The sequence below is a fragment of the Cheilinus undulatus genome, linkage group 15 (assembly GCF_018320785.1).
Source record: "Cheilinus undulatus linkage group 15, ASM1832078v1, whole genome shotgun sequence".
NCBI lineage: Eukaryota > Metazoa > Chordata > Actinopteri > Labriformes > Labridae > Cheilinus > Cheilinus undulatus.
Window position 1 is genome coordinate 11773934 of NC_054879.1, and position 25789 is coordinate 11799722.

A 25789-nucleotide genomic window follows, 5' to 3' on the forward strand; every position below is an offset into this window, starting at 1 on the left:
AGTCAACATGAGACTTTAGCCAGATCAACCCGTTTAAGCCCACTGGCAACAATTGTTAGTTCATGCTTGTCATTTCCCTTCTAAATGTTTAAATGTTGTGGATGCTTTTTTCTATTAATGATAAACAATATTTTTTCTTTCTTGAGGCAAAAAAATAAGCATCCATGCAATTCCTGCCACATGATGTTGAATTTATGGTAGATTTTATCAAGAGCTGAACAGTGACAAACCCTCACAAGAAAATGTCATTTTCATAAAATAATGGATTTTGTTGTTGATGATTATGTATCAGTTTTCCATGAAAGTCTCTAGACTAACACAAATAATACAATAGATGTTCAGTATTGGGTGTGTGGAGTCATTTGTTCCAGCGGCAACTGTTGTTGTCAGTAACACTGTGAATACACAGGCAGTAAGATGGCAAATATCTCAACCATTTTCGGGTCAAAACTAATGTCCAATGGCTCAAATTAATCCAGAGAATTTAACCCTTTATGGGATACTAAATATGTCAGTGTTCAAAGAGATTTTTTACACTCAGGCTCGTCTCCTGTGGGACCCCACAGTGCAGATTAGCATTTAAATAGCTTATAGCTGCTAGCAAACACATCATGACTGTGGACATGTAGAAATTTAACCTTAATAAATAAAAGTCCAATTTTTAGCCTTGGATGAAGTGATAATGTGGGAGATTGGCATGTAGTAAATAGCTAGCTAGCTAGCTAACTATGACCACTGAAGATGGAGAAATGGCTAACATTAGCAGCTAGCTCCACCAGCTGCTCTTCCTCTTTGCAGATTAATATTGTGCTTTGATCTGTGGTCTCTTTACACTTTGGTTGAGTAGTCATATGTGAGTTCAACCCTCGACAGCCTGCAAACCACTTTATGTCCATTTATTACTTAAAAAAACTGGCTGTTCCTACTGTGCGCTAACCGCTAAGCTTCTGTCCAGTGAAGTGCCGGTGGAGAGCTTATGCAGGATGGCATTAACTAAAGCTACAGCAGCCTCTAAAGGCGGGGAGGTTCATTACAGTTTAAAAGAGTATTATACACCGGGATTTGTTTGTAACAAACTGTAGGTAATTGGTTTAACCCAATCATAAATCTTGCACCTGCTGAGTTGAATTTAGAAGAGCATGAAGTTGGGACTATGTCAGCGGTCTAGTTGATATTCTGAAATAAATGAGTATGAAAAAGGTTGAAGAATGAAAACTATGCACTGATAGATATTCAAGAGGGATGAAGAACATCTGATGAAACCAAATGAACTACCAGTTATGAAATAATTAGGCGCTCATATTTGTACTCGGTTTTGGTGTGCACTCAAATGTTGTTGTTCTCATACTTGGTCTGGAAAAATGTGGCACTGTGCATTCCTGCTTTTAGGATAGCAAAGGGGGTATGCACCAGTTCAGAAAGGTCTAACAAAGTTCATGAATCACCCTCACTATTGAAAATCTAATCATTTGAGTGTCTAAGGCATTGGGTTAACTTAGTTTGTTTCTGAAGCATTAAAATGATTATTAAAAGTCAAACACCATAAATATGGGGACAAAAAAAGATTCAAACTGAGTTGTTTTGAACTGCATGTTATGTACCCAGTTCATGCCCTTCCCTGTGGTGAGAAAAAAAGTGCTCATCAGATCAGCTGGTACAGTTCACCAAAGGACAATTTTTTCCCCTTGGGAGAGTGTGCAAAATGAAATCCAGCCTAACTTCATCTTGATTTCCATTTCTCTGTTTCTCCCTGAGGAAGGCATGACGCAGCAGAACGGAACACTCGCTGCAGTTATTGCACACGTACGCACACATTTATTCTCCCTGTCACCTCCTGTAGGTCCAACTGCTCATGTAGAAGATTAAGACAGACAGTGTTTATTTAGTCAGAAAATTAATTCAGATTTTGGCTGGTGTGATGGGTCGAGAGCAGTTCAGTTTGAAATGTCAGTTTCTAAACTTGCCAACAGTTCCTTTTACATGACCTTAAACACAACAACCTGATACTATAACTTCACCTCATAAAACCTTATATATACCATTACTTAATACCTAAAATCTTAACACATGTGCCAGCATTTTTTTGCTCTTACGGTCCAGTTATTACCAACAAGGACTTACGCAAATGATGGCTTTAAAATAGCAATACCCTATAGAATTTGACCGAACAAATAAAGGCATCAAAATACAACAACAGATAACCAACCAGCATGAGGCTGTAGTAAGATAAAAATACACCACTGGAAAAGGAAAAGTCCCTCAAAATACAAAGAGAACCCTTGTGAATCTCTTTAAAAAATGATTTGCAATTGAAATAATCCAAACTGCTTTTTCCGTGGACATCCTTGCAGTGTCTCCTGAGATCCCTATGTACCTCTATTCGACTGGATGAAAACACACCCTAAACCTCCAAATAAGTTGTCACAATTTTACCAAATTATGCCTATTTCCTCAAATCATTTAAAACATCCTTTGCCACCCTTGAATCACATTTCCTCACAGGTGGTTAATCTTCTCTAGTTTCCGAGTTCATTTATCCAAATTAAGGTACTTCCTTAGCTTCCCACACTTAAATGGCAAAAATGTCTAGGTACTTTCTGTATTTAAGAGACCTCATCATTATGTTAAAGTTAATAAAATATGATTTGTGGGTAAGGAAATTGAAAATGAAATTACTCTTCTTGTCTGTGAGAAAAACCAGCTCTTCTGTAACTGTTTCCCATGGTGAACATACAGCAGACTCTCACTCACCCATGGAGCTTTCACCTTCTGTTAGTGGATGTTCTTATGTCAGCTGGAAACTCAAGCAGACATTACAAATTTGATTTCTGATTTTCCAGCATGGAGCTCATATCCTGGGTTAGGAGGCATGTTTTATTTCATTTCTGTCCTAAAAGGATCTTTTTTCAGTCATAATGACCCAGCTGCTACCACCTTAGTGTTCAACTTACTGCTCTTGTTTTTCAGGTCACAGATTTGAGGACAACCCCGGGGTGAGACGCCACCTGGTGAAGAAGTCATCCCGATGTCAGATGAATAGGAGCAGCAACAGCTCCACGCCGCTATGCAGCCTGAAGAAGAAGAAGAGAGCAGCAGATAAGAAAACTCATGAGGTTTGCTGCACAAGTTTGTCCCCCAGTTAATGTTTAAGCGTCAGTAAAAATGGGTAGAATAGGCAAATAGGAAAAATTCAATTAGCAAACAACACCATAAGGGTTCTTATAGGTAAAAAAATGTCTCCTCTTTAAAATAGTATGTCATTCTTGGCACTTATGGAGCAGAGAAACCACCCACAGATTTTTTAATCACAGCTCACCTGTTAGCACGCATGTCTTTATTCCCATGTTTATCAGGTACAAAGAAAAAAAACAGGAATCATTTTCTGTGTCCCTGAAAAACCAAAAACAGAGCAAATTCCACATTCACTTTCCCTGTAGCTTCAGTTAAGAAAAACTTTATCTGGCTTTCTATTTTCTAACTTTGTGTCATTTTAGTAGAGTGGAGTAATATTAATTTGTAATAATCTATAATTTTAAGGTACAAAGACTCCCTAGCAAGACAGCCCCTTAAAACAAGAGTCAGTTGAGTCATTTTCTTGATGCATTTGATGAGCAGTTAAGTGCTAAAGCTAAACTCAGCCATTTCCTGTAGGTAGTGTAATGGTCCTTCAAAATAAAAGTCATGAATATTGCCAGTTAAATGCTTAAAGTGGGAAGCTGAATCTGCAGGAAATATGTGAAGGAGCTGAGCATGCTTAAACACTGTGTTAAAGTGTTTGAGCATTTAAGCTCAGAGTTAAACTGAGTGGGTGGTACCACCACTAATAGAACCAGTTGACATCCTTGCTATCATGCTAACACCCTGACATGCAAGTTGCTTACTTTATTAGTTATTTCAGTGTGAGACAGCACTTTATGGTGTAGTTTTACTAAAGAACAGCTGAGCTAGCTTCCTGCAAGAGACAGAATTACTGGGGAACATGACAGACTTAGTATGAAACCAAAACAAGGAACTAAAAAGACTAAAATACCAGACAACTGAGATTGAGTTGGTTCTTTTTTCTCTCCCACTTTTGGTAGACTATATCCAGTTGGCTTACTTTTGAACATTTGCGTTTGTTGTAGTTCTGTTTCCTCTTAAACAACTCTTAAAGAAATATGTTTTGGTCATTAGCCTTATTCTCCCTCTGGCTTACTTGCTAACTGGCGATATGCTAACTTTAGGCATTTTAAAAAGTGTTATTTATTTATTTATTTTAAATGCCTGGTCAGCTGACTTACAGAAAGAAAATTAAAATAGCCATGACAGTCAAGCAAACTTTCAAGATTAAGGAATAAACCCAAACAAGGAGCTGTAAGACACCTAAAGACTTTTGTGTAGATTAGGTGGAAAAACAATTATTCTGCTTTAACCACTGCTTTCAAACATTTTCTATACTTAGCCTTGAGTTAGCGTTTAATAACTCATGAAGGAAAATGTAATGGTCTTTAGCATTATTCCTACTGACTTACTAACTCGTTAGCTGCTGATTTTATAAATATTTTTAGTAGTAGACTTACAGATTTAAATGATATATGATAAAAAAGCCAGTAAAACAAAACAGCTGGCTAAAGACTTAGGAAAGAAAACAGACAAAGAGCTAAAAGAGGCTACAACGCTTGAGTGCTAAGATTGAATTGGTAACTGTTCTGTTTTTAACACTGTAGCCAGCTGACTTATATTCAAACGTTTACTCTTCTTTGATCTGGTGTGGCCTAAACCAAGGCATGAAAGACAATGATTTGGTCTTTAGCAGCATCCTTCCCTCACTCGTGAACAAGACCCTGAGATACTTGAACTCCTCCACTTGGGGCAGGGTCTCATTCCCACCCTTTTTTGACTGAGGACCATGACCTCAGATTTGGAGGTGCTGATTCTCATCCCAGCCGCTTCACACTCGGTTGCGAACCGTTTGAGTGAGAGCTGAAGGTCACGGCCTGATGAAGCCAACAGAACCACATCATCCGCAAAAAGCAGAGACCCAGTCCTGAGGCCACCAAACCGGACGCCCTCAACGCCCTGGCTACGGTCTCTGCACCGGTCCGTCGCGGTGAAGAAAGAGCTGACTCGAAAGGCGAAGCTCTCGATTTACCGGTCGATCTACGTTCCCACCCTCACCTATGGTCATGAGCTGTGGGTCGTGACCGAAAGAACAAGATCACAGATACAGGCAGCTGAAATGAGTTTCCTTCGCAGGGTGTCTGGGCTCTCCCTTAGAGATAGGGTGAGAAGCTCGGCCATTCGGGAGAGACACAGAGTAGAGCCGCTGCTCCTCTGCATTGAGAGGAGCCAGATGAGGTGGCTCGGGCATCTGGTCCGGATGCCTCCTGGACGCCTCCCGGGTGAGGTGTTCCGGGCAAGTCCCACTGGGAGGAGACCCCGGGGAAGACCTGGGACACGCTGGAGAGACCATGTCGCTCGGCTGGCCTGGGAACGCCTTGGGATCCCCCAGGAAGAGCTGGACGAAGTGGCTGGGGAGGGGGAAGTCTGAGTCTCCCTACTTAGGCTGCTGCCCCCGCAACCCGATCTCGGATAAGCGGAAGAAGATGGATGGATGGAGCAGCATCCTTACTAACTTGTTGACTAGCTAGTTGCTAACTTAATTAGCAGTTTTAGTGGTAGACAGCCACTTTGTAGTGGCTTTGTAGTGGTTCTGCTAAAATTGTTCACCTTGTTGCCTGATAGTAGTAGATCAAAAGTCATCAAAAACGTTTAAAAAGCGAATATTCTGGCTGGTGCCCAAAACAAAAACAGCTATAAGAGGCTTAAAAACTCTTAGAGTTACAGTAAGATGGATGTTGCTAATTCAAGTGTTGGCTTAATTTCAGAGATTTATGCTTCTTGCTGTTCTTTTTTGGCCTTTACTTTTCCTAAAGGATAATAACTTGGTCTATAGCAGCACCTTTACAAACTTGCTTGCTTGCTAACTTGTTTGGCTATTTTTTCGAGGCTTTTTCATGGCAACGGGCACTTTCAAGTATGTTTTTGCCTTTTAAAAAATTGCTCAGCTAGCTACGGACTAGAAACAAGATTAAGAGTTATACATGTAAAACAAATCAGTGAATATTTAGACAGGAGACTAAACAGGGAGCTGAAACGCACTGAAAAACTCCGGAGAGCTGAGATTGACAAGGCAATAACTTCTCCTGTTTATCACTTAAAGTAAACACAGTTGAGTTAATTTCTACCACATTGTTGGTATAAAAATAATATTTATCCCATTCTTGGTGATAAGTTTCAGTCTACTGGTATTTTGTAAAACATTTCATTGAGTGTGGTCTAATTTCAGAAAATTCTCCATTGGCCTGGTGAGAATTAGATAAAACTGTTCCCTATCTTTGACCTCAGTTCAACACTAAAAATATTCCAACAGCACAAATCATATTACGTTTTGGTGATCCTAGAAAACTTTGTTAAGTATGAGATAAATTCCGAAATTTGACAAATGTCCCTCCAAAACTTTCAATCTTCCTCTCAATCCAAACCACTTTAAGCTGGATCCAAACCACTTGATTCAGTCAGTCCTCATAAAACATGTGTTTTGACTGTCATTGGATAAGCTGTCTTTGAACCCAGTTTGCCATCAGTTAAAGTTCATGTTTTGTTTGTTACAAAAACCATGGATAGATGCAGCTTTCCTATTTTATTTCTACAAGCTGCATGTCAATAACACTCAGTTCCACTTCATCCTCAGTTGTTCGTGGAGCTGAACGAGCTGATTGTGGAGAAGGACCATGAAATGCGTTGGAAGGAGCGTGCTCGCTGGATCAAGTTTGAAGAGGATGTGGAGGAGGAGACAGACCGCTGGGGAAAACCTCATGTGGCCTCGCTCTCTTTTCGCAGCTTGTTGGAGCTTCGACGCACCATCACACATGGTACAAAGCTCCTGAACATAGCAAAATAAATGCTCACATTACTGTTGTATACTACCTGTATTTTCAAGTAAAGCTGAAATATAAGAACAAGAATAAACATAGCATACCAAGCAGAAAGTAATTAACAATCCAGTCTGTATTTTTGTTTTAATTTCTGTATGTAGATTTGAATCTTTCTCTTCCAGATTTAATTTAATCATGCCCTTGATGTGTATGCTTTTCAAACCAGTTCAGTCTTGTATCTAACTGTGTCTGCCTTCCCAAGGCGCCATCCTCCTTGATCTGGAGCAAACCTCTCTGCCTGGCATCGCCCATCTGGTGGTGGAGACAATGATCATCTCTGATCAGATCAGAGCGGAGGACAGACCCAGTGTTCTCCGAGCTCTGCTCCTTAAACACAGGTCAGTAAACCAGCTCAATTTAATATTCATGGATATCCAGTAAGATGCACTTCCTCCAGAGAATTGTTTTCTTTCTGTTACTGATACAAAACAGCCTTTAGAACGAGGTGTAGGATTTATATTGTAGTTTAGGGTAGTTTAAAATCAGGGACATGGGACTGGATCTGAATACATTTGACCCCAAAGTGTGGTTTATTTGGTCAGGGTGAACACAAGCGTACTGTACTTGGGCATTGCATAAAGGCAGTCTCAGGCTCTGTCTACATGACAGTGTTTTCAGGTGAAAATGAAGACTTTTGTAGTGTTTTGGCTGTCTGTCTACATTGGGACGGTATTTTGGGCGTCTGAAAATGGAACAATTTTGAAATGAACTCCAGAGTGAAAAGTTTTCAAAACAAACTTGTCTCCATCTCCGTGTACACAGGAAAATGACACTTTCTGAAAACTCACGTGCGCACTACAGTTGCAGTCAGTTGCCATGTGCGAGTGTCACAGCAGTCTGAATCTGCTGTTGCAGCTCGAATCAAGCCGTCTAGGGTAGTTGCCTGCTTGTCAAGTCACAGACAGCTGGTTTTAGAATGTATAAACACAGAAATGCTTTGCTAGCTCAGTCATGTTGTAACCACTGAGAATAATTTATTTTCCACTAACAAATTTAGCTCTTAGAGCTTTTAAATTTCTCATGTATTTTCTCACAAAGTGCAGCTCTTCCTGCTTATGAGTGCAGTTTGAAACGGAGGGCCTTTTCAGAATGATATTTCTATTTCCCCCTTTTCAAATATATCTGCTTCTTAGAAATGATTTAGACTTTATCTTTCTTCTTAAAGGTTTAACACTGAAACTTCAGCCCGTAGACTCCACCATTGGCTACACTTCAGCGTGCAGCTGTTGGAAGAGACAGGACTGAAGTTTCCATGTTAAGGTAGAAAAAGAAAGTTATAATTATGTCCAAGAAGTAGATAAATGTGAAAAAAGGAAATAGAAAAGGCTCTCCTTTTCCAGCTGGGCTCATAAGCAGGAAGCACTGAACTTTATTAGAAAGTACATGAGAAATTAAAGGCTTTAGGAGCTAAATTCATCAGTGGAAAAATAATTATCACCAGTGGATATCTTTGTTATAAAAAGACTGATCTAGCAAAGCAGTTTTGTGTTTATATGTGCCATGTAATATCGCTGCTGTGCTACCATGTTGAGGAGGATTTAGTGATGAATTACTCTCATGCACCCGTTTATGATGAAAATGTTAAACATTATCATGATGACAAACACATTTAAAACAATGAATGTGCAATACTTTCTTGTTGTAGAGACAGATTTATTGTGCAGTAAATCACTTTACTACAGCATTTTTTGTGTTTCCTGCGGTCTTGTGTGCACAGAGATTGTTTTCAAAACTTTGCTGCCTGAACATGGAACAATTTGAAAATGAAGACATGAAACGAAGCAGAAAGTTGTCGTGTAAACAGGGCTTTGGGCTTGATTCATGTTGACTTGAGCAGGGTACGCAGGTGATGTGACAACATGTGGGCCTAATTACAGAGTATTTGTCAGCAAGTGGGGATGGAAAGGCAATTCCTATTGTTCTGCCTTCCTAAAAACTGTTGTATGTGTGCAGCATGGACCCATTTCATCTTCTGAATTGCAGGGTAGATGTGGAAGAAGGAAGAGGGTAGCACAACTGTGCCTTACCTAAAAACACCCCTAAACCCACATTGGAACTACTTCAGCTGGTGCAAAAACTTAAATGGTAGTCAGGGGTATGTTCCATCTTATAATTACGATCGAATTAGAGTGTCATCTAATTTATTTTCAGAAAGGATTTTAAAGGATAGTTGGAAACAGGCGTTTTCCAGTGTTTTACTCTAGTGAAGTCATCAATGAAATACCAACTTTTAAGAGTTCCATTCTCATGACTTTGGTCTAAATGCAATTATTTCAAGAGGTACTGCAGGACTATAAAATCTGCAAATGCAGAGATATAATGGAAAGTACTGAATATGTGTAATACTGTGCAGAACTTTTAGGCATGTTTATGCCAAAAATGAAGGCTGAAGTGTCCTTGCATATTACCAGGGGCATGGGAAAATAATCTGTTGAAAAAATAACAAATTCTACATCTTTAGGGCAGAGTCAGGGGTAGATGTGGTGAGTAGGCACAGCCAAGAGTACTGTCCAGGATTGTAGTAGGGTTGCCTCAAGCCCCTGGGCTGTGCATGCCCCAAGAGCCTGAAAACCACAGGCAGTATCCAGGTGTATCACCAACACAGGTGTGTCGACGTTGACTCTGGTCATTCCTTTTTTCCTCAGGGACCCCCTTTACTCATATCTAAGAAAAGTTAAGCCACCCCAGGGAAAATTAAACATCATTTTCAGTTGTTTTTCATTGACAAAATCCTAACATTACAGGCCTACATATACTTGTTCCTGAAAAAAGATCTATGTATAAACCATCTATTATTATGGTGATTTATTAGGGCCACTGGAAAAAATAATTACTATAATAAGATCTGTTAATTTTCAAGAAAAAAAAATATTAAAAATTCTCAAGTTTAAATTGTAGTCAGTTTAGGAGAAATAAAACTGGAGGTTTTTTTAATTTTCAAAGTTGTAATTGTGTGTGAACCAAACCTTTGAATTTTTGAGATATAAAGTCAGAAAAGTCATAATTCCAACCTGTTTTCAGTTTGGTTTCTTGAAAATCATTTACTGTACAAGGATGTAAATGTATGATTTTAAACACCTGAAATTTTATTTTTTTCTAATGTCAAAATTTAAGGCTTTTAAACTCTGAAATTTTAATGTTTTTCTCATAAATGTATTATTTTCTAAACGCTGATATGCAACTTTATAATCCCACAAATTTCCACATTTTAAACTAAAAATTAACAGATTCTCTATTATTTTAATCTTCTAGGGCACCCTAACACATCATTGTACTTTATGTTTTAAATCATTATTTCTTTTAGATATATGTACATCTAATTTTCTCAATGTTAGTAATCTTTAGCGCCACCTACCAGGTGTGCCTGGAATCCAAGTTGAAAGCCACTGATTTAGAAGCTTTTGCTGCAGTATGCTCTAACTCAATTTGTCTCACACCTACCCAGCAACCGTACTGTTTACAAGTATAAAAAACAGCTTTAAAGAAATAGCTGATTCTTATTCTTATGGTCCTTTTTGCTTTTATGGACTATACAGAGTCATTGGTATTAATTTCAGTTCGTTTCATAACCAGTTAAAACCTCCTCAGAGTAGCTTTAACTGATCCTGGTGCTGACAGGACTGCTGTAGAGGAATTTAATTGATTGCTAACACTGGCAGCTATGTCTACTATTAAAGTACTTTAAGTAAGATTATGCAAACTATTTCATCCTGTAGCTGTCTGTGGGAGAAGCTTTTTCATAGGTTTAATGCGTGCTAGAGGTTGATTTTGAGGACTTGATTCTTAAATTATATGTTTGGCGGAAGCCTGTGAAGGAACTCTGTGGTTTTGGTCCGTGGGATAGTTACTATGCAAATAGATCTTGATTAATCCCCTCCAAAAATCCCCATCCCATTTATTACCAAAGTAAGAGGCATAATCCGAAAACATTCTTAGCATAGGTTTCTTTTCATGTCAGTGCAGTGTAGATGGGACACAGCTTTGTTTACATTGTGAACATTTTGATTATTAAAGCATGAAGAAAAATACCCTAGCCCTCCTCTTCCTCCACATTAATCATTGTTCTGCAGTGGAGGTTGTTACAAATGGCAAACTCTGGGGAACCAAGAGGGGAATTTCCAAATTGTGACATTTAACAACTGTTGGCTCATCCCCGGGTGTACTTCCCCGGGGTTGACTAAGATTCAGATGGCAAGACTGTGTTAAAGCTGCACTGGGTCCTAAATCCTAGACCTTTAGCAGGGCTTTCCACAAACGCCGGCCGTCAGCCAACCAGCTGCCTAGTCACTTAATCACAGCCGGTTACTTTTTCCTGTTGTTGACCAACAGCTCTCTCTTTGCTGTACATTTAGAAGCACTCTCCTCTGCTAAAATCGTTATGATCGTGAGAAAGATGCCAATCCACCTCCGTCGACCCGCCCTTTAGTGTGTGTGAGTGTGAGGACACAGGAGTGCTCAGCTGACAGTAGACTTCAATGATCGATAGATTGCAAAATCAGTGAAAGAGAGTTGCATTTTACTTCATAGAAGTGGTCGCCATCAGTATTATAGCACAGGCTGCTTCATGATAAAACAGAAACACGATGCCAGCAGTTAAATGCATGATGCCAAGTCTGCCTCTCTGTAGGTGTTTTTGCTCCTTTTCTCTCCCTTTCAGCCAAGGCAGAGCAATGCATCTTAATAGCCTATTATTACCGTAAATCCTCAAATAATAATCAGAGCCTTTATTTACTAAATTGCAGAATTTACTGGGCCATCATATGATGGAGGTTTATTATTGGAGGCAGGCCCTTATTTCAAATTATTTTATCTGAGAAGTATAATTGTTAAGACTTTGGCAGAAAGCCACTATAACAGTTAACTTTAATAGGGATGCCACTAATGACTATTTTGATAGTTGAGTTGTGTCTGACCACTGAAACAATTAGTCCAATAATCGGATTATGTTTTGCACAACTACTTAATAGCTCTTTTTGGGGTAAAATGCTCTGAAAAATCTACCTTGAAACAGTATATTTATCCTGGATTTAGTTTATAATAATGTAGGTCAGGTGGTTTTATTTTTTGTCTCGCCTGGTAATCCTATTTATATGTTCATATTTATAATGTTACCTCAAGTTTAATGTTTAGAATTGTCTGCTCTACTGCTTAAAGTAAAAGTAGATGAAAAAGATGATGTTAGGTGAGAAAGATGAAGTGTTTTTCGGGAAAAGGCAGGTAATCTTTATTTTAAACTTGGCACAAAACGTGAGAAAATTTGTATTTGGTAGATTATTTCTTGTAACAGTGCTTCTTGGCAATAGATATCATATCCTTTTTTAAATGGTGCCACATTTGTAAGAAACATGCATTTGTGGGATGGGCAGCAGAGCTGAGTTTGTGGGTTGCACCTATGAAAAATTTCCCTAAGCGTCTCTACCAATGCCAAACAGCTTATTCTGCCATTGACTCTTGTTTGGTGTTGTTTGGTGGATTGGATGACTGAAGTCTGATGAAACAAGACTTACTGACAATTTAACAATTTATTCCTTAACAAACATGAGCCTCAGTAGCGTGTGGAAGAACCACACACAGCCACATCAGCATGGGTAGTTGTGTTGGTCACTCAGGCAAGCCCAACCTGATCCCACAATGGTTCAATGGGGTTAAGATCAGGACTGCTGGCAGGTAGTCTCTGATAAACCCCTCTGTGGGTGTGAGGATAGAGTTCGGTCCCAGACTGTGGAAATATGGGATTGTCCCTGGATGATTTTCCAGGATTATGCAGCAGGAAGTACAGCACTTACATTAGCTGTAACTTCTTCTATTTGCAGATGGGAGCTCCATTATCTTGAATCACTGTGTGGTCATTATTTTTAATATGCCTGTAATACCCCTACACTGCTGATTTCACCCTTTTCTGTAGTTAGCACAAATGCTCACTGCTTGGTTCCTGTGCCAAAGTAAAGCTAATAAAGCAACATAGGATTATTAAACCATGACATTTTATCAATCCATGCATGCGTCCATCCATCCATCCATGCATGCATCCATCCATCCATCCATCCATCCATCCATCCATCCATCCATGCATCCATCCATCCGTCTATCCATCCATCCATGCATCCATCCATCCATCTATGCATCCATCCATCCATCCATCCATCCATCCATCCATCTATGCATCCATCCATCCATCCATGCATCCATCCATCCATGCATCCATCCATCCATCCATCCATCCATCTATGCATACATCCATCCATCCATCCATCCATGCATCCATCCATCCATCCATTCATCCATACATCCCTCTATCCATCCATCCATCCATCTATGCATCCATCCATCTATCCATCCATCCATCCATCTATGCATCCATCCATCCATCCATCCATCCATGCATCCATCCAACCATGCATCCATCCATCCATCCATCCATCCATCTATGCATACATCCATCCATCCATCCATCCATGCATCCCTCTATCCATCCATCCATCCATCTTCTATGTTTATCCTGGGCCAGGTCGCGGTGGCGTCAGGCTAAGCAAGTAAACTCAACCATCACTCTCCTTAGCAACATTATACAGCTCTTCCTGATGGATCTCGAGGTGCTCCCATGCCAGATGAGATTTATAATTCCTCCAGCAACTCCTGAGTCTACCCTGGGGTCTCCTCCCAGTTGGATTCACCTGGAAGATCTTCACAGGGAGGCCTCTAGAAGGCATCCTAATCAGATACCTGAACCACTCCAGTGGGCTCGTTTCAACGATTCCCAGCTTCATCTGGATGTCTGAGCACCTCACCCTATCTCTAAGGCTGAGCCTAGCCACCCTCTTGAGGAATCTCATTTTGACCACTTCAATTCTCAGTCTCACTCTTTTGGTGAGTTCATGACCAAAGGTGATGGCTGGGACGAAGACTGAATGATAAATCAAAAGCTTTGCCTTACGTCAGATCCCTCTCCAGCACAATGGCCTGGTACAATGTCTTCAGTACTCCTGATGCTGCACCAATTTGCCTGCCAATCTCACAGTCCATTCTACCCTCACTCATGAACAAGACCCTGAGTTGAACTCCATTACGTTTTACACTTGGTTAAGCCTGACAGAAGGGGTCCAGCTGATAATTTACTAATAATTTTTCTTTGAGAATTTATTGTAATTTGATACTCTGACATATCACCGGACACATCTCGGGGCACATTATACACCGTCACATATTGATAATTAAAGATTCCAGGCAAGTAAACACAAGCGTCACAAAACCTGTCACTGAGACAGAGAGGAATTGAGACAAGGCCTCTGGACTGAATGGGCCCCCCTGAGCTGGCTTCTTTCTCCAACTGGCTGACTCCCCGGTGTCTGTGGAAAGCCCTAGATTCAAAGTTTGTTGATGTGCAATTGCCACCTTGGTAGTTCAGTCTCTGTCTTTGTATAACTCTTTGCCTTTTTAGGCCTTTTCTTCGGTCAGGCCTCTCTTTTATACACAAATCATTGGGTCTTTCATTCTGATTCTTGTAACTACACAATGAAAATGAAAAGACAATGTTTGAGGCTTTATAAAACATATAATCTTGCTAGGTTAAGACCTAGCTATTTTGTTACTTTTCATAAATCCTGGTTCATTGTGTTTCACTTGTTTGCTTTAAAACATGAAGATGAAAGGAGAGAGACCAAACGTTGAGCTATTTGTGTCTTTATTTCAAAGCTTTAGCGTTGCTCAGCAGTTGTTGTTTCAGAGTTTTCAGTGCTTTTGGGTTTCAGCATGAGAAGCTCTCTTTCCAGTCAGTCAAATTTCATGGACTTGCTGGGAATAATTGGATGTGATGTTGGTTAACCAGATGTGTATGAGCAGATTTTATTATGGCTTCCTTTCAGGTGTCTGGGTCTCAATCCCCGCACCTCCCCACGACAGACCATTAAAGGTTCAAAATCTCCCAGCCATGCTCACAAAACACCAGAGGGCATGGTTACATCAGATCCTGAACACTGCTATTTTATAATCAAATGAAGCATGTGGATGCAAAACATGTGACGTGCCGTCCCTCCCTCTCTATACTGGTCCCCTTTTATTGACTGGCAGCTGCATTGACCTGCCAGCTAAACTGACCTAACACACAGCCAATGGAATAGTGTGCTCCATGCAGTGCATTATAGATCTGTCAGTGTTATATAATGAAAAAACACTGGACTAAATGTCGACTGTCAGGTTTAATTACCTAAAGGAAAGACAAGTCATGCCTGCCAAATGCAGAATTTGTCATCACTCATTCTCCAGCTACTTTTATATGACTTTACTGCTGAATGGACCACCATGGAATTTAGAGAAGACATTTAAGGTCACTTACAAAAGTTTTCTGACTTAAATGCCCACAGAATTTTGCTTTTTAGAAAAACCTCTAATAGGTGTAATTCTATCAAACGTGGTAGATACATTCATGGTTACCCAAAGATGATCCCAACAATTGACACATTTCTCTAGCAACACCAGCTGTTTAAGAGTAACTGGATGGCCATTTAAAGGATGTTTGTGGCTTTAATGAATGTCAGGTTTAACTGTAGCAGTTGGTTGCTTTTTATCTAGCACCATTATAATATCATGAATTTGAATTGTTTAGTACTACAGCTACTTAGATCTCAATTGGTGGGCCAGAACCCCAAAATGGGTTGCAAAGCCATTTTCAGTAGGTTGAAGATAAGTGCCTGAAAAAAACTACTGGGCAAAGAGTCTATGCTTTTATTTTGAAGAATGCATCTCCATTTCTTTGATCTGTCAAATCTTTCATTCCATCTTAAGTCCAAATGGCTCCTTTTTTCATTAAAACATTTAGTTATTATTGAATTTTCAGAAATTTAAGTTGTGATTTGTTGTGAATGAGTTTGTGGTGGGTCCTCCTGACACTAGACCAGTTAAGAAATACTGCTTTGGCTTATGGCCAACTTTCAAGACTAAATTTCCCATGTTAGCATGCAAGAACAAAACACCAGTCATTTTTAGTTTTACACAAAAGTGATTACTGTTCCTGTTTGCACTTAAGGATGTTGGCATTCAAATGTTAGCCTTTAAAAACCAGAGTTGCTAGCAGCACTGTAGTATGGTTTGTAAGCATTTCATTTTTGTACCTACTTTACACACAGAACTTTAAGGCATGTTTGGGACCAAAATTAAAGCTGAAGTTAGGCATAATTAGTGAATATGATGCATGAGAAAGATATTCTCATGGATTGGTTCTTTATTAAAGCAGCTGTTTTCCATGTCAACTTTCCACTTCAGTCACCTTGAGAGTTCCCTTTTTTCCTCTCACAGTACCACCACAATAGACTGGTTCCTGACCGTTTTTTCCCACCAATCATGAAACAGCATTTTCGCGAAAACCCAGTGATGACAACATGCCAGCCCCAGGAATATATAGCCAAAATAATACAACCGCCCCCTAGTGGCAGCTGCATTTTAGGCCATTGGCAGTAATCTCAGAACCAAAAGCAAAAAATTGTTTTACATTTTTGAAGGGGAAAAAATGATTAAAAGATTATCTGTTAAATGGGCCAAAATTTCGCTCAAATTTAGTTTTTTGGAAGTCCAACCCATTCACTATCTTCCAAGTAAAAACTGGCCCTTGTACAAATGTAGTTGATGACCCATGGCCTAGGGTACTGTCTGGGTGGGAAGTGGGTCTTTAATGATCCCCTGGACATGCTGTGTATGTCCCAAGGGCCTGAAAACTGCTGGTGGTCTCCAGACGTTTTTATTACCTCCGCCAAGGAGGTTATGTGATCGGGTAGGTTGGTTTGTTTGTTTGTTAGTTTGTTAGTTAGTTTGTTTGTTTGTTAGCAACATAACTCAAAAAGTTGTGGGCGGATTTTGATGAAATTTTCAGGAAATGTCAGAAATGGCATAAGGAAGAACTGATTCAATTATGGGGCTGATCCAGATCACCATCTGGATCAAGAAATTTTTTGAAGGATTCTGTACTATTGGGAGATAGGATTAATGGCGGAGGTCTGCGCTGTTACCACTTTACACCAGGAGATGGTGGACATGAGTAACTTCAATCCCAGCAGCAGTTTTTTGGTGTGTGTTTCTATTCAAAGTTTTGGCGTTCATAGAGTTTGAAAGACACACGCCGAGTCAAGGAGACAAGTTGGAGCGTGACAGAGAGAAAGACAGTGAATTGTAGCGAGAATACTCACAATGCTGGGAGGAATAGAGGAATATTCACCCTCTGCCATGACTTCCAATCGTCCGGTGAGACCATGGGTGCATCTGTTGGCACACATAGTGAAGCCAATGCTTTGCCTCACTGTGTTTCCACCCCACCGAGGAGGGAGTAATCGGTGAATGCCATGGTGGGGGGCACATGGGGACGGATCCAGGAATTTTTTGAAGGGTTCTTCACAATTGGGAGATAGGGCTAATGGCGGAGGTCTGCACTCTCCGAGTGCTTTTCTAGTTTAACATGTGTCAGGCATTACCCCCCCAATCATTGCCCAATCACTGAGCAATCACCCAGATCTCAGCTTTCGAGCCGGAGTACTTTTAATGATCTGCCACTGTATTGTGTCTTAAAACTACAGTACACTATATAACTGATTCAGAAGGCAGATTTATTATTGGGAAGGAAATGCAACTTCTTAGATAAACACTTATCTGTTAACACGAGTGAAAATGCCTGCATTGTGGGAATGTTTTACCCTTAAGAAGTCATAATGAAAAAAAAAACAACAGTGGTAATGGCCTTTGGCTAAAATGCTGTTTTGAGCATCAGTATCAGCTTCGGCCATGACTTTGCATTCATGCAGTGCATCTCTCATTTAAAAGATTCAGGACAGCTGTTGAAATACTTTTGGGAAAGATAGTGTTGACAGATGCTAGCATCAAAGTCTGCAATGCTATTTTCACAAGTAATAATTTTGTTTTTATTTCCTCATGTACAGCTCTCCTATACTACCGATGCTACATTTTTTGTCTGGCTCCCCAGCTGTTCAGTCAGAATGGTACAACCCAGGTTTCACTAGTAACAGACACATTGATAAATGCATGAATAATACGTTGTTGTGATGACGTTTGAAAGTTTGATTTCTCCATCATATTACAGCCAGTAAATCAAAATTACTAACTTTTTAATGATGAACTTTGCAGTGTCACTAACGTGCATGAGATGAGTTTTGCACACTTAAATCGACACAACAGATGAGCATAAAAAAGCAAGCCAGCAGACATTCTTAGCAGCAGGCCTTCATCCTTTGGTACCAGATTTTGGTACCAGATTTAACGGCCTTTTCACATAAATTTCTTGCATGTCAATGGCTGCTTCCAGTGAAAAAAAAATCTGTCATCATCAGAGTCATCACCAGTGGGAGATACCCGATTTACGACGTGGAAAAACACACTGAGGAGCTGCTAAAATTTAGCTCATTGCTTACTCAGAGCACTTTAAAGATCCTTTGGAAATGTCTCAAACACAATTCATGTCAGAGTCACACCTCGTTCTTTTGTCTCGGACGCTGTCACGTCCAATTTGTGTGCCGTCTTATTGGACCATGTGGGCCTAATGATCGCGGTGATTTCACCGTTGGACTGAAGAGGAATAACGCACTGTTGAAAACTTGGCTGCTGTGACACAATAAATACTTCTCTTAGAAAGGAAATGTGCTTACTCTAAAACTCACATGCACAAAGTAGGGATAATCAGCCTGAAAGATTAGTCTGTGGCTGTTTTACTGCCGCTCTAATGCAAATATCACATTAGGAAAAATTACTGTTTCCACTCAGGCTTTGTCTCAAGTGCTTTCTAATGAGCTTACTTAAAAAATTGGATCAGATTTAGAAGCATTTTGTGATAACTTTCCTAAATTTATGAGCTGCATTACAACTACATGATGTAAAGCTCTTAAACATGTCGAATTAACGGAAAGTAGATTATGGGAACAAGAAACACAGCTGTGCTAGTCGATTCTACAGCCAAAACTGTCCTGAGGCCAGATAACAAATTATTCAAAATGCCAAGATTTTCTCTTTTAACAGATGAAAATTAAAGAGAGATAATCAGTTGACATGCATCAGTGGTTTGGTTTCTGAATTTCTAGTTACTAGAAGCTGAACTCCATGGAAATTAATCAATATTTAGTAGCTGAGATGGAATTTTATATCTCCAAGAGTTGTCAAGAAGCCCTTCAGACATTATGATGCCACAGCTGTGCTATGATAAAGCGTCACTATCATTATGACTTTGTGCATTCATACTGCATGCACCAGAGCATAATATTGGTGTCCTCATTGTCTTTCGAGTCCCTGTATAGCCATTAAAGTTTTGTGTTTAAGTTTTGCTGTATGACAGAAAGCTGAGTTATTAACCACAAGGCCAAATTCCAGTGCTAAAAAAACATTTCGAAGTATATAAAAACAAGTTTTTAAAAAATGAGGCAGTCATCTGCTCTAGGATGCTGTGGGTGTTTACATGAATGTGCCAAAACCTGGCCCACGTACAAAATCAATCATGGTCAATATAATTTGGCTTTTTGACAAAACAAATTTAAAAAAAAAATCATGTCAAAGTGAAAACAAGTTTCTACAAAGCAATGTCAATTAAATTTTAAAATATGTGATGTAAAATAAGGGACTGCATAAATATATATCCCTTTAAAAGTGAGTGACCCAATTCAACAGAGCTTCTGATGACTGGGGCTACTAGTCTCACAATTAGTTAAATGTGATCACCTTAGTGCAGTGAATGTGTCTCAAATGATTTAAATACACCTGTGTCTGGAAGGTCCATTCACTGGTTAATCAGTATCCCTGACTACCATTGCACCATGGAGACAAAAGAACACTCCCAGCAATACAGAGAAAAGGTTATTAAAAAGTAAAGGTTAGAGCTCAGTTAAATCCATCATCAAGAAGCGGAAGGAATAGGCACATGTGTAAATCTGTCAAATCAGGTCGTCCTCAAAAACTAAGTGACCGTGCAAGAAGGAGTCTAGTGAGAGAGGCCACCAAGACACCTATGACTACTCTGAAGGAGTTACAAGCTTCAGCAATCAAGATGAGAGGAAACAACTGTTGCCTTGGCTCTTTACCAGGCAAAGCTTTATGGGAGGGTGGCAACGAGAAAGCCACTGTTGAAGAAAACTCAGATTAGATCTTGAATAGAGTTCAACAAGGCATGTAGGAGACTGCATAGTCAAGTGGAAGAAAGTTCTTTGGTCTGATGAGACAAAAATGGTGCTTTTTGGCCATCAAACAAGATGCAAACACTTCACATCACCACAAACACACCATCCCCACTGTAAAACACAAAGATGGCAGCATCATGTTGTGGGGATACTTCTTGGCAGCCGGTCCTGAATTCTTGTAAAGGTAGAGGGTAAAATGAATGCAGCAAGTAGAGGAAAATCCTTAAAGACAATCTTACTGAGTTTGCAAAAGAACCATGGCTTGGGAGGAGATTTATTTTCCGGCAAGACAATGAACCAAAACTGCAGTAAAAGCTACACAGAAATAGTTCAACCCTTAGATGCAGAGGTGAAATTGTAAATGGGACTGCATTAATATTTACCTCCTTCATGTCAGAATTTTTGTAGATGCATATTTGCCTGTATGTACTAACCAAATTTGATTTAATTGACATTATTTTGTAGAAAACGGTTTTCACTTTGACATTACAAAGGTTTTTTTTGTCAGAAAAGCTGAATAGTATTGACCATGATTGATTTATACAATCAATAAAAGGGTAAAATATCCAAGAGGGTGAATATTTTTCACTGTATGTGCACTGTATGTGTGTTTGCTCTTAATCATGACTTAAATGTTTGATTTGGTGTGAAAGATTTTGACTGCTGTTGGATACTGCATTACCATGAAATTGTGACCTAACATGATCCTTTTTTGGGTGTGAAACTTGTGAAATTATGAGGTGTAAAATGTGTGAAATCCCCATCAGCCCCAGCTTTACTACGCGATCACTAATTCTGTCACTGTCAGCACATTAGCATGCTGTGGTTGGCATTGAGCTCAAAGCACAGCTGTGCCTCACAAAGTTTCTAGCATGGCTAAAGACTCTTATTTCTTCTCTTTCCAAAGCCATCCGAGTGATCTGAAACACCGCTTTCACCGCCACCACTCGTCCAGCAGCCTGGGTCACGGCAGCTTCAATCACAACCACGTCCAGGACACCAACCTGCCACTGGTGGCTGAAGAGAACGAGGAGCACCAAGATGGCAAAGGACCTGTATACGACCCAAAACAGGATGTTTTCGTCAGCCTGTTTGTAAGCTCTCTTCTTATATGGCATTAATTTGACCTTGACTCTGCAGCAATCCTTATTCCTCACACTCTTTTTATCCTTTGTGTCTATTTAAGAAGCTGCTAGCAGAGATCTAAGAGATACGGGATATGGATGGTGATGAATTGTGACACAGCTGAAACAGCACAGGCGGACAGAGCAGTAAATACGATTTGCCAAAGCCAAAGTAACTAGTTTTGACATGAATCCACAAGGATAATTGAACTCAGCTATCTAAATGGATGGAGATAAAAGCAATGCGGAGGTGTCTTGCTTTAGTTTATGGTTTGAATTAACTTCTAAGAATCAGCAGTAAGCAGAGATTTAAGCGTGATTACACTAAAGTCCTGGTGTGAGGCCTGCAGCTCTCGCATTGTTCTTTGAAACACCCTCCATGAGGTCAGAAGTCGCGTAGGTAGTTCTTGAAGTCGGAGAAAGTAAGCCTCCCTGCTCCACATGTGTTGAATTATGTTCTTAGTCAGCTTACAGGTGCTCCTAGTTAAAGCTTCTTGATGCATTAACTGTGAAATCTTAATGTTCCCCACGGCCTCAAATGTTGGCAAATTTAAAACAGCCTATTAAAATAATTCTCTTCAGACATAAAGAACCAGTCCTGCTCTGAACCGAAATGGTCTTTAGATTATTATTGTACATATATTGCTTTTCCCACATTACTGCTTCCATGCTGTATAATGGTGTCACATCACGTTGGTCTGAACAATAATGTGGATAATCTTACTTCTGTTCGTTCTCCAAGAAATCTCTCCACCCTCTGCCTGAGAGCCATCCGGCTGCAGCCAGATCGATGAAACTACTTGCCAAGATCCCCAAAGATGCTGAAGCTGTCATTGTTTTAGTTGGTAAGCTCTGTTAGTTTCGACAAAGTCCATTAGTCAGAGGGATTATGTCTTTAATTCTCTTCTTTTTCTGAGAAATTTCCAGGGGATAAATCTGTTTGTCTTACAATTTCTCAGAAGCTTTGCTTCAAATACAGAAATAAAAGATTAAAATGATGTTACAGTAAAGGAGCAAAGTCATGGCATCCTTATTGTTAAGAGTACAAACCTCTGTTTATGTTATTATCAAATTTAGCTATTTATTGAGTTTGTAATATGAAGATACTGTTAATGCTGTCGACATCACTACTGCTGCTTTTCTGTGTCCCTTGAGGACATGGAAACATTTTGGAAGCATTTTATAACAACTGCACACTATCAGGCATCAGGACAGCATTGGTAAATGTTTATCTCATCATATTCTAAGCACTATTAGCAGTCATTTATAAGCACAGCTATTCACAGTGAATTCAGTAAGTATTCAGACCCCCTTCACTTTTTAAAATTTTATTCTAAATTTTTCTCATTAATCTACAACTAATACCCCATCATGACAAAGTGAAAACAGAATTTTAGAATTTTTTTGCAAATTTAAGGAATATTTAAAAAACTGTCTGGCCTCAATTCTAAACATTCTGTCTGGAGTAATCAGGCTTCACTCATCACCTTCCTAATACCACCCCAACATGTGAAACATGGTGGTGGCAGCATCATGCTGTGGGGGTGTTTTCAGCAGCAGGGACTGGGACACTGGTCACAGTTAAGGGAGCTCAGACTGGGCTGAGGTGTGCAAAGCGTGCTGCATCATATTCAAACAGACTCAAGGCTGTAATTGTCTTAGTGTGGATAGGGCCTCAGATAAGAGCTCATTAACCAACTAATCAGCTAACCCAATGGAGGATGTCAGCAATACTTAAGTACAGTGTTAAAGAGTCTTTTTACACTGCAGTGTGTGTACATATAATATATATATATATATATTTTTTTTTTTTTTTTTTTTTTTTTTCAGTTTGTCCAAAAGAGGAAACTTCCATGCTTTGATCAACAGGGTTCATATGATATAATCATCTATTTATTTTTGCATTTATCTGTCATTATATTCAGCAGTAACATAGTTCTATCATCCCAAACAATTCAGGGCTTCTGAAACCCTGTTAGGCACCGCTTGGCTCTACCCATGCTTTAAAGCATTTCTATTCATACAAAACTATTGTAAAATCCATTTTGGTTTATATGATTTGAACTACAAGCATTTAGGAAGCTTTTATCTGGATCGTATTCTTAGTATATTTTATGGACAAAAATCACCCACTATAGAGAAATGAGAATAATAGGGAATGCTTTAACTTGCTGTGGTGTCTTGGTGTCTTTTAGGCTGTGTTGAGTTCCTGGAGCAGCCGGCTATGGCCTTTGTCAGGCTGAATGAAGCCATCCTTCTGGAGTCAGTCCTGGAGATCCCTGTCCCTGTACGCTTTCTCTTCGTCCTGCTCGGTCCAAGTCAGTCCAACATGGACTATCACGAGATAGGACGATCCTTCTCCACTCTCATGTCTGACAAGGTAGATATGGAGCTTGTCAAACCACATCTGTCTATGTAGCAAAGTCCATCCATCCATCCACCCATCCATTTTCTATACCGCCTATTCCATTCTGGGTCACGGGGGGGCTGGAGCCTATTCTAGCTGTCATCGGGCGAGAGGGTACACCCTGGACTAGTTGCAAGTCAATCACTTCATCATAATTAACACATAAAGTCACAAGACGGAAAGATATTATTTCACATAAATTTAGTTACATTTAGAATTCATGCAGTGAAGACAATGTTTAGAAATGTCTTAAAAATGAGTAAAGATTTAATAAGATTATGTTCTGCTTGGCCATGACAGAGGTTGATGTTGTGCAGGGTTGTGTTAAGGGCCCTAGCCTCATCATTTTTTAACTTTTAATTGAAAAAAATATACATTTTACTTTCCTGGACTTTAAAAGGCAATGCAAAGACAACAGCTCAGATAATCTGGTACATCTGGTTCATGTTTTATAGATTTTAAGATACTCAGTTAGGGTCAATTCTCATAGCAGTTTTACCATCTGCTGCATATGACGTTTGAAAAGGCGTTTGAGAGGTTGAATAAATGAAAAAGCAGTTTCTCTCCACTAATAAGATGCTAACTCACAGAAGAGCAGCTCTTTCTAAGCCTATTTTAGTCTTCTAATGATAATGTTTGGTTGTATCATGTTGCAGAGTTTCCACGAGGTGGCCTATTTTGCTGATGACAGACAGGATCTCCTGAATGGTATCAATGAATTCTTGGACTGCAGCATCGTGATTCCACCCTCAGACGTGGAGGGAAAAGACCTCCTGAAGACAGTGGCTGACTTCCAGAAGCAGATGCTGCGCAAGAGGAAAGAAAGAGAACTGAAGAGACAACACTCCTCAGCTGGGATTGAGCTCAACAACAAAGGTAGTCTGTCAGGCCCTCAAAGAGCCTTGTTATCCTGCCAAGTTCTTTTTAAAACTAGGTTTCAGGGAGAAACCTCTGTTTATTTAAATGCTATCAATGCAAACAAGGATTTAGCCCTAAAGTCTAAGATCTTTGAAACTGGGTTCAGACTAGTTCTGGTGGTAAACTGGTATTAATGCTATCATCGGTATGATTTCTGCCACATAATAGAATTTTGCAATACTGTCATAACTTGTTGAAACACATGTATGGTGTTGTAGGCAACAACTGATGCCACTGATAGCTCAAACTACCCCTCACTTTGGTGGGTGAGTAGCTTAACAGTTTGATATGTAAACAAACCTGTACTCAACCCCCTCAGAGGTGAGTCCAGAAGAGGAGGAAGAAGGAGACCAGGAGGTGGACCCTTTAAAGCGCTCAGGGATCCCATTCGGAGGTCTGATCCACGACATCCGCCACCGTTACCCGCAGTATGTCAGCGACCTTAAAGATGCTCTGGACATGCAGTGTATCGCCGCCGTCATCTTTATCTACTTCGCTGCTCTATCGCCAACTATTACCTTTGGAGGACTGCTAGGTAAACCGAAACTAAGAGACCTGAGATATTATACTGTCCATGTCAGATTAGACCTTTGCTCCTAACATGGGTTTTCTTTGCTGCTGCTTTCTCATGCAGGAGAAAAAACAGAGGGCATGATGGGAGTGACTGAGCTTATTGTGTCCACTGCTACTCTTGGAGTTATTTTCTCACTGCTTGCTGGTCAGCCTCTACTCATCATTGGCTTCTCAGGACCTTTACTTGTGTTTGAAGAAGCCTACTACAAGGTATTTAGTCCAAAACCATGGTAATGGTTCAATTTAAACAGTCTCTACAACATTGTCCAAACTTTTTTCCACTGAGGGCCACATACAGAAAATATAAAGATGGCTGGGCCACTTGCATAAAACTTACCTCTAGTGTATTTAAGACAGTAAAACCTATCCCATGTAGGCTGATATTCATAAGAATTGATTAAAAGAACAACTAGCTACATCACATCTCTCCTCTGATGGAAGACCAGACAACTGTTGTTAGGGCCAGTCAGATTTAAGGAGGGCCCAGGTTAGCCTTGGCTACCACTGGTTAGGATGAAAATGATGCTTTGTACAGCGAATAGGGTAGATGTAGCATCCCTTCTTAATAAATGACGGTTCAAACTGATGATTTTCAAGATAAAACAAACTGTAGTTGCAGAAGCCACAAAATCA

At 39.8% G+C, this 25789-nt stretch overlaps 1 protein-coding gene across 2 annotated transcripts in view; it reads left to right on the forward strand.

Annotated features, from left to right (window-relative positions):
- Window positions 1-25789, forward strand: part of slc4a3 (solute carrier family 4 member 3) — a 134345-nt gene that overhangs the window by 82059 nt on the left and 26497 nt on the right. For both annotated transcript variants that reach the window (XM_041806767.1, XM_041806768.1), the window contains 9 exons: window positions 2968-3113; window positions 6734-6914; window positions 7180-7315; window positions 21042-21228; window positions 22001-22103; window positions 23454-23638; window positions 24322-24541; window positions 24903-25118; window positions 25218-25366. In XM_041806767.1, the coding sequence (XP_041662701.1) occupies window positions 2968-3113; window positions 6734-6914; window positions 7180-7315; window positions 21042-21228; window positions 22001-22103; window positions 23454-23638; window positions 24322-24541; window positions 24903-25118; window positions 25218-25366 (1523 nt within the window). The remainder of the gene's footprint in view (window positions 1-2967; window positions 3114-6733; window positions 6915-7179; window positions 7316-21041; window positions 21229-22000; window positions 22104-23453; window positions 23639-24321; window positions 24542-24902; window positions 25119-25217; window positions 25367-25789) is intronic.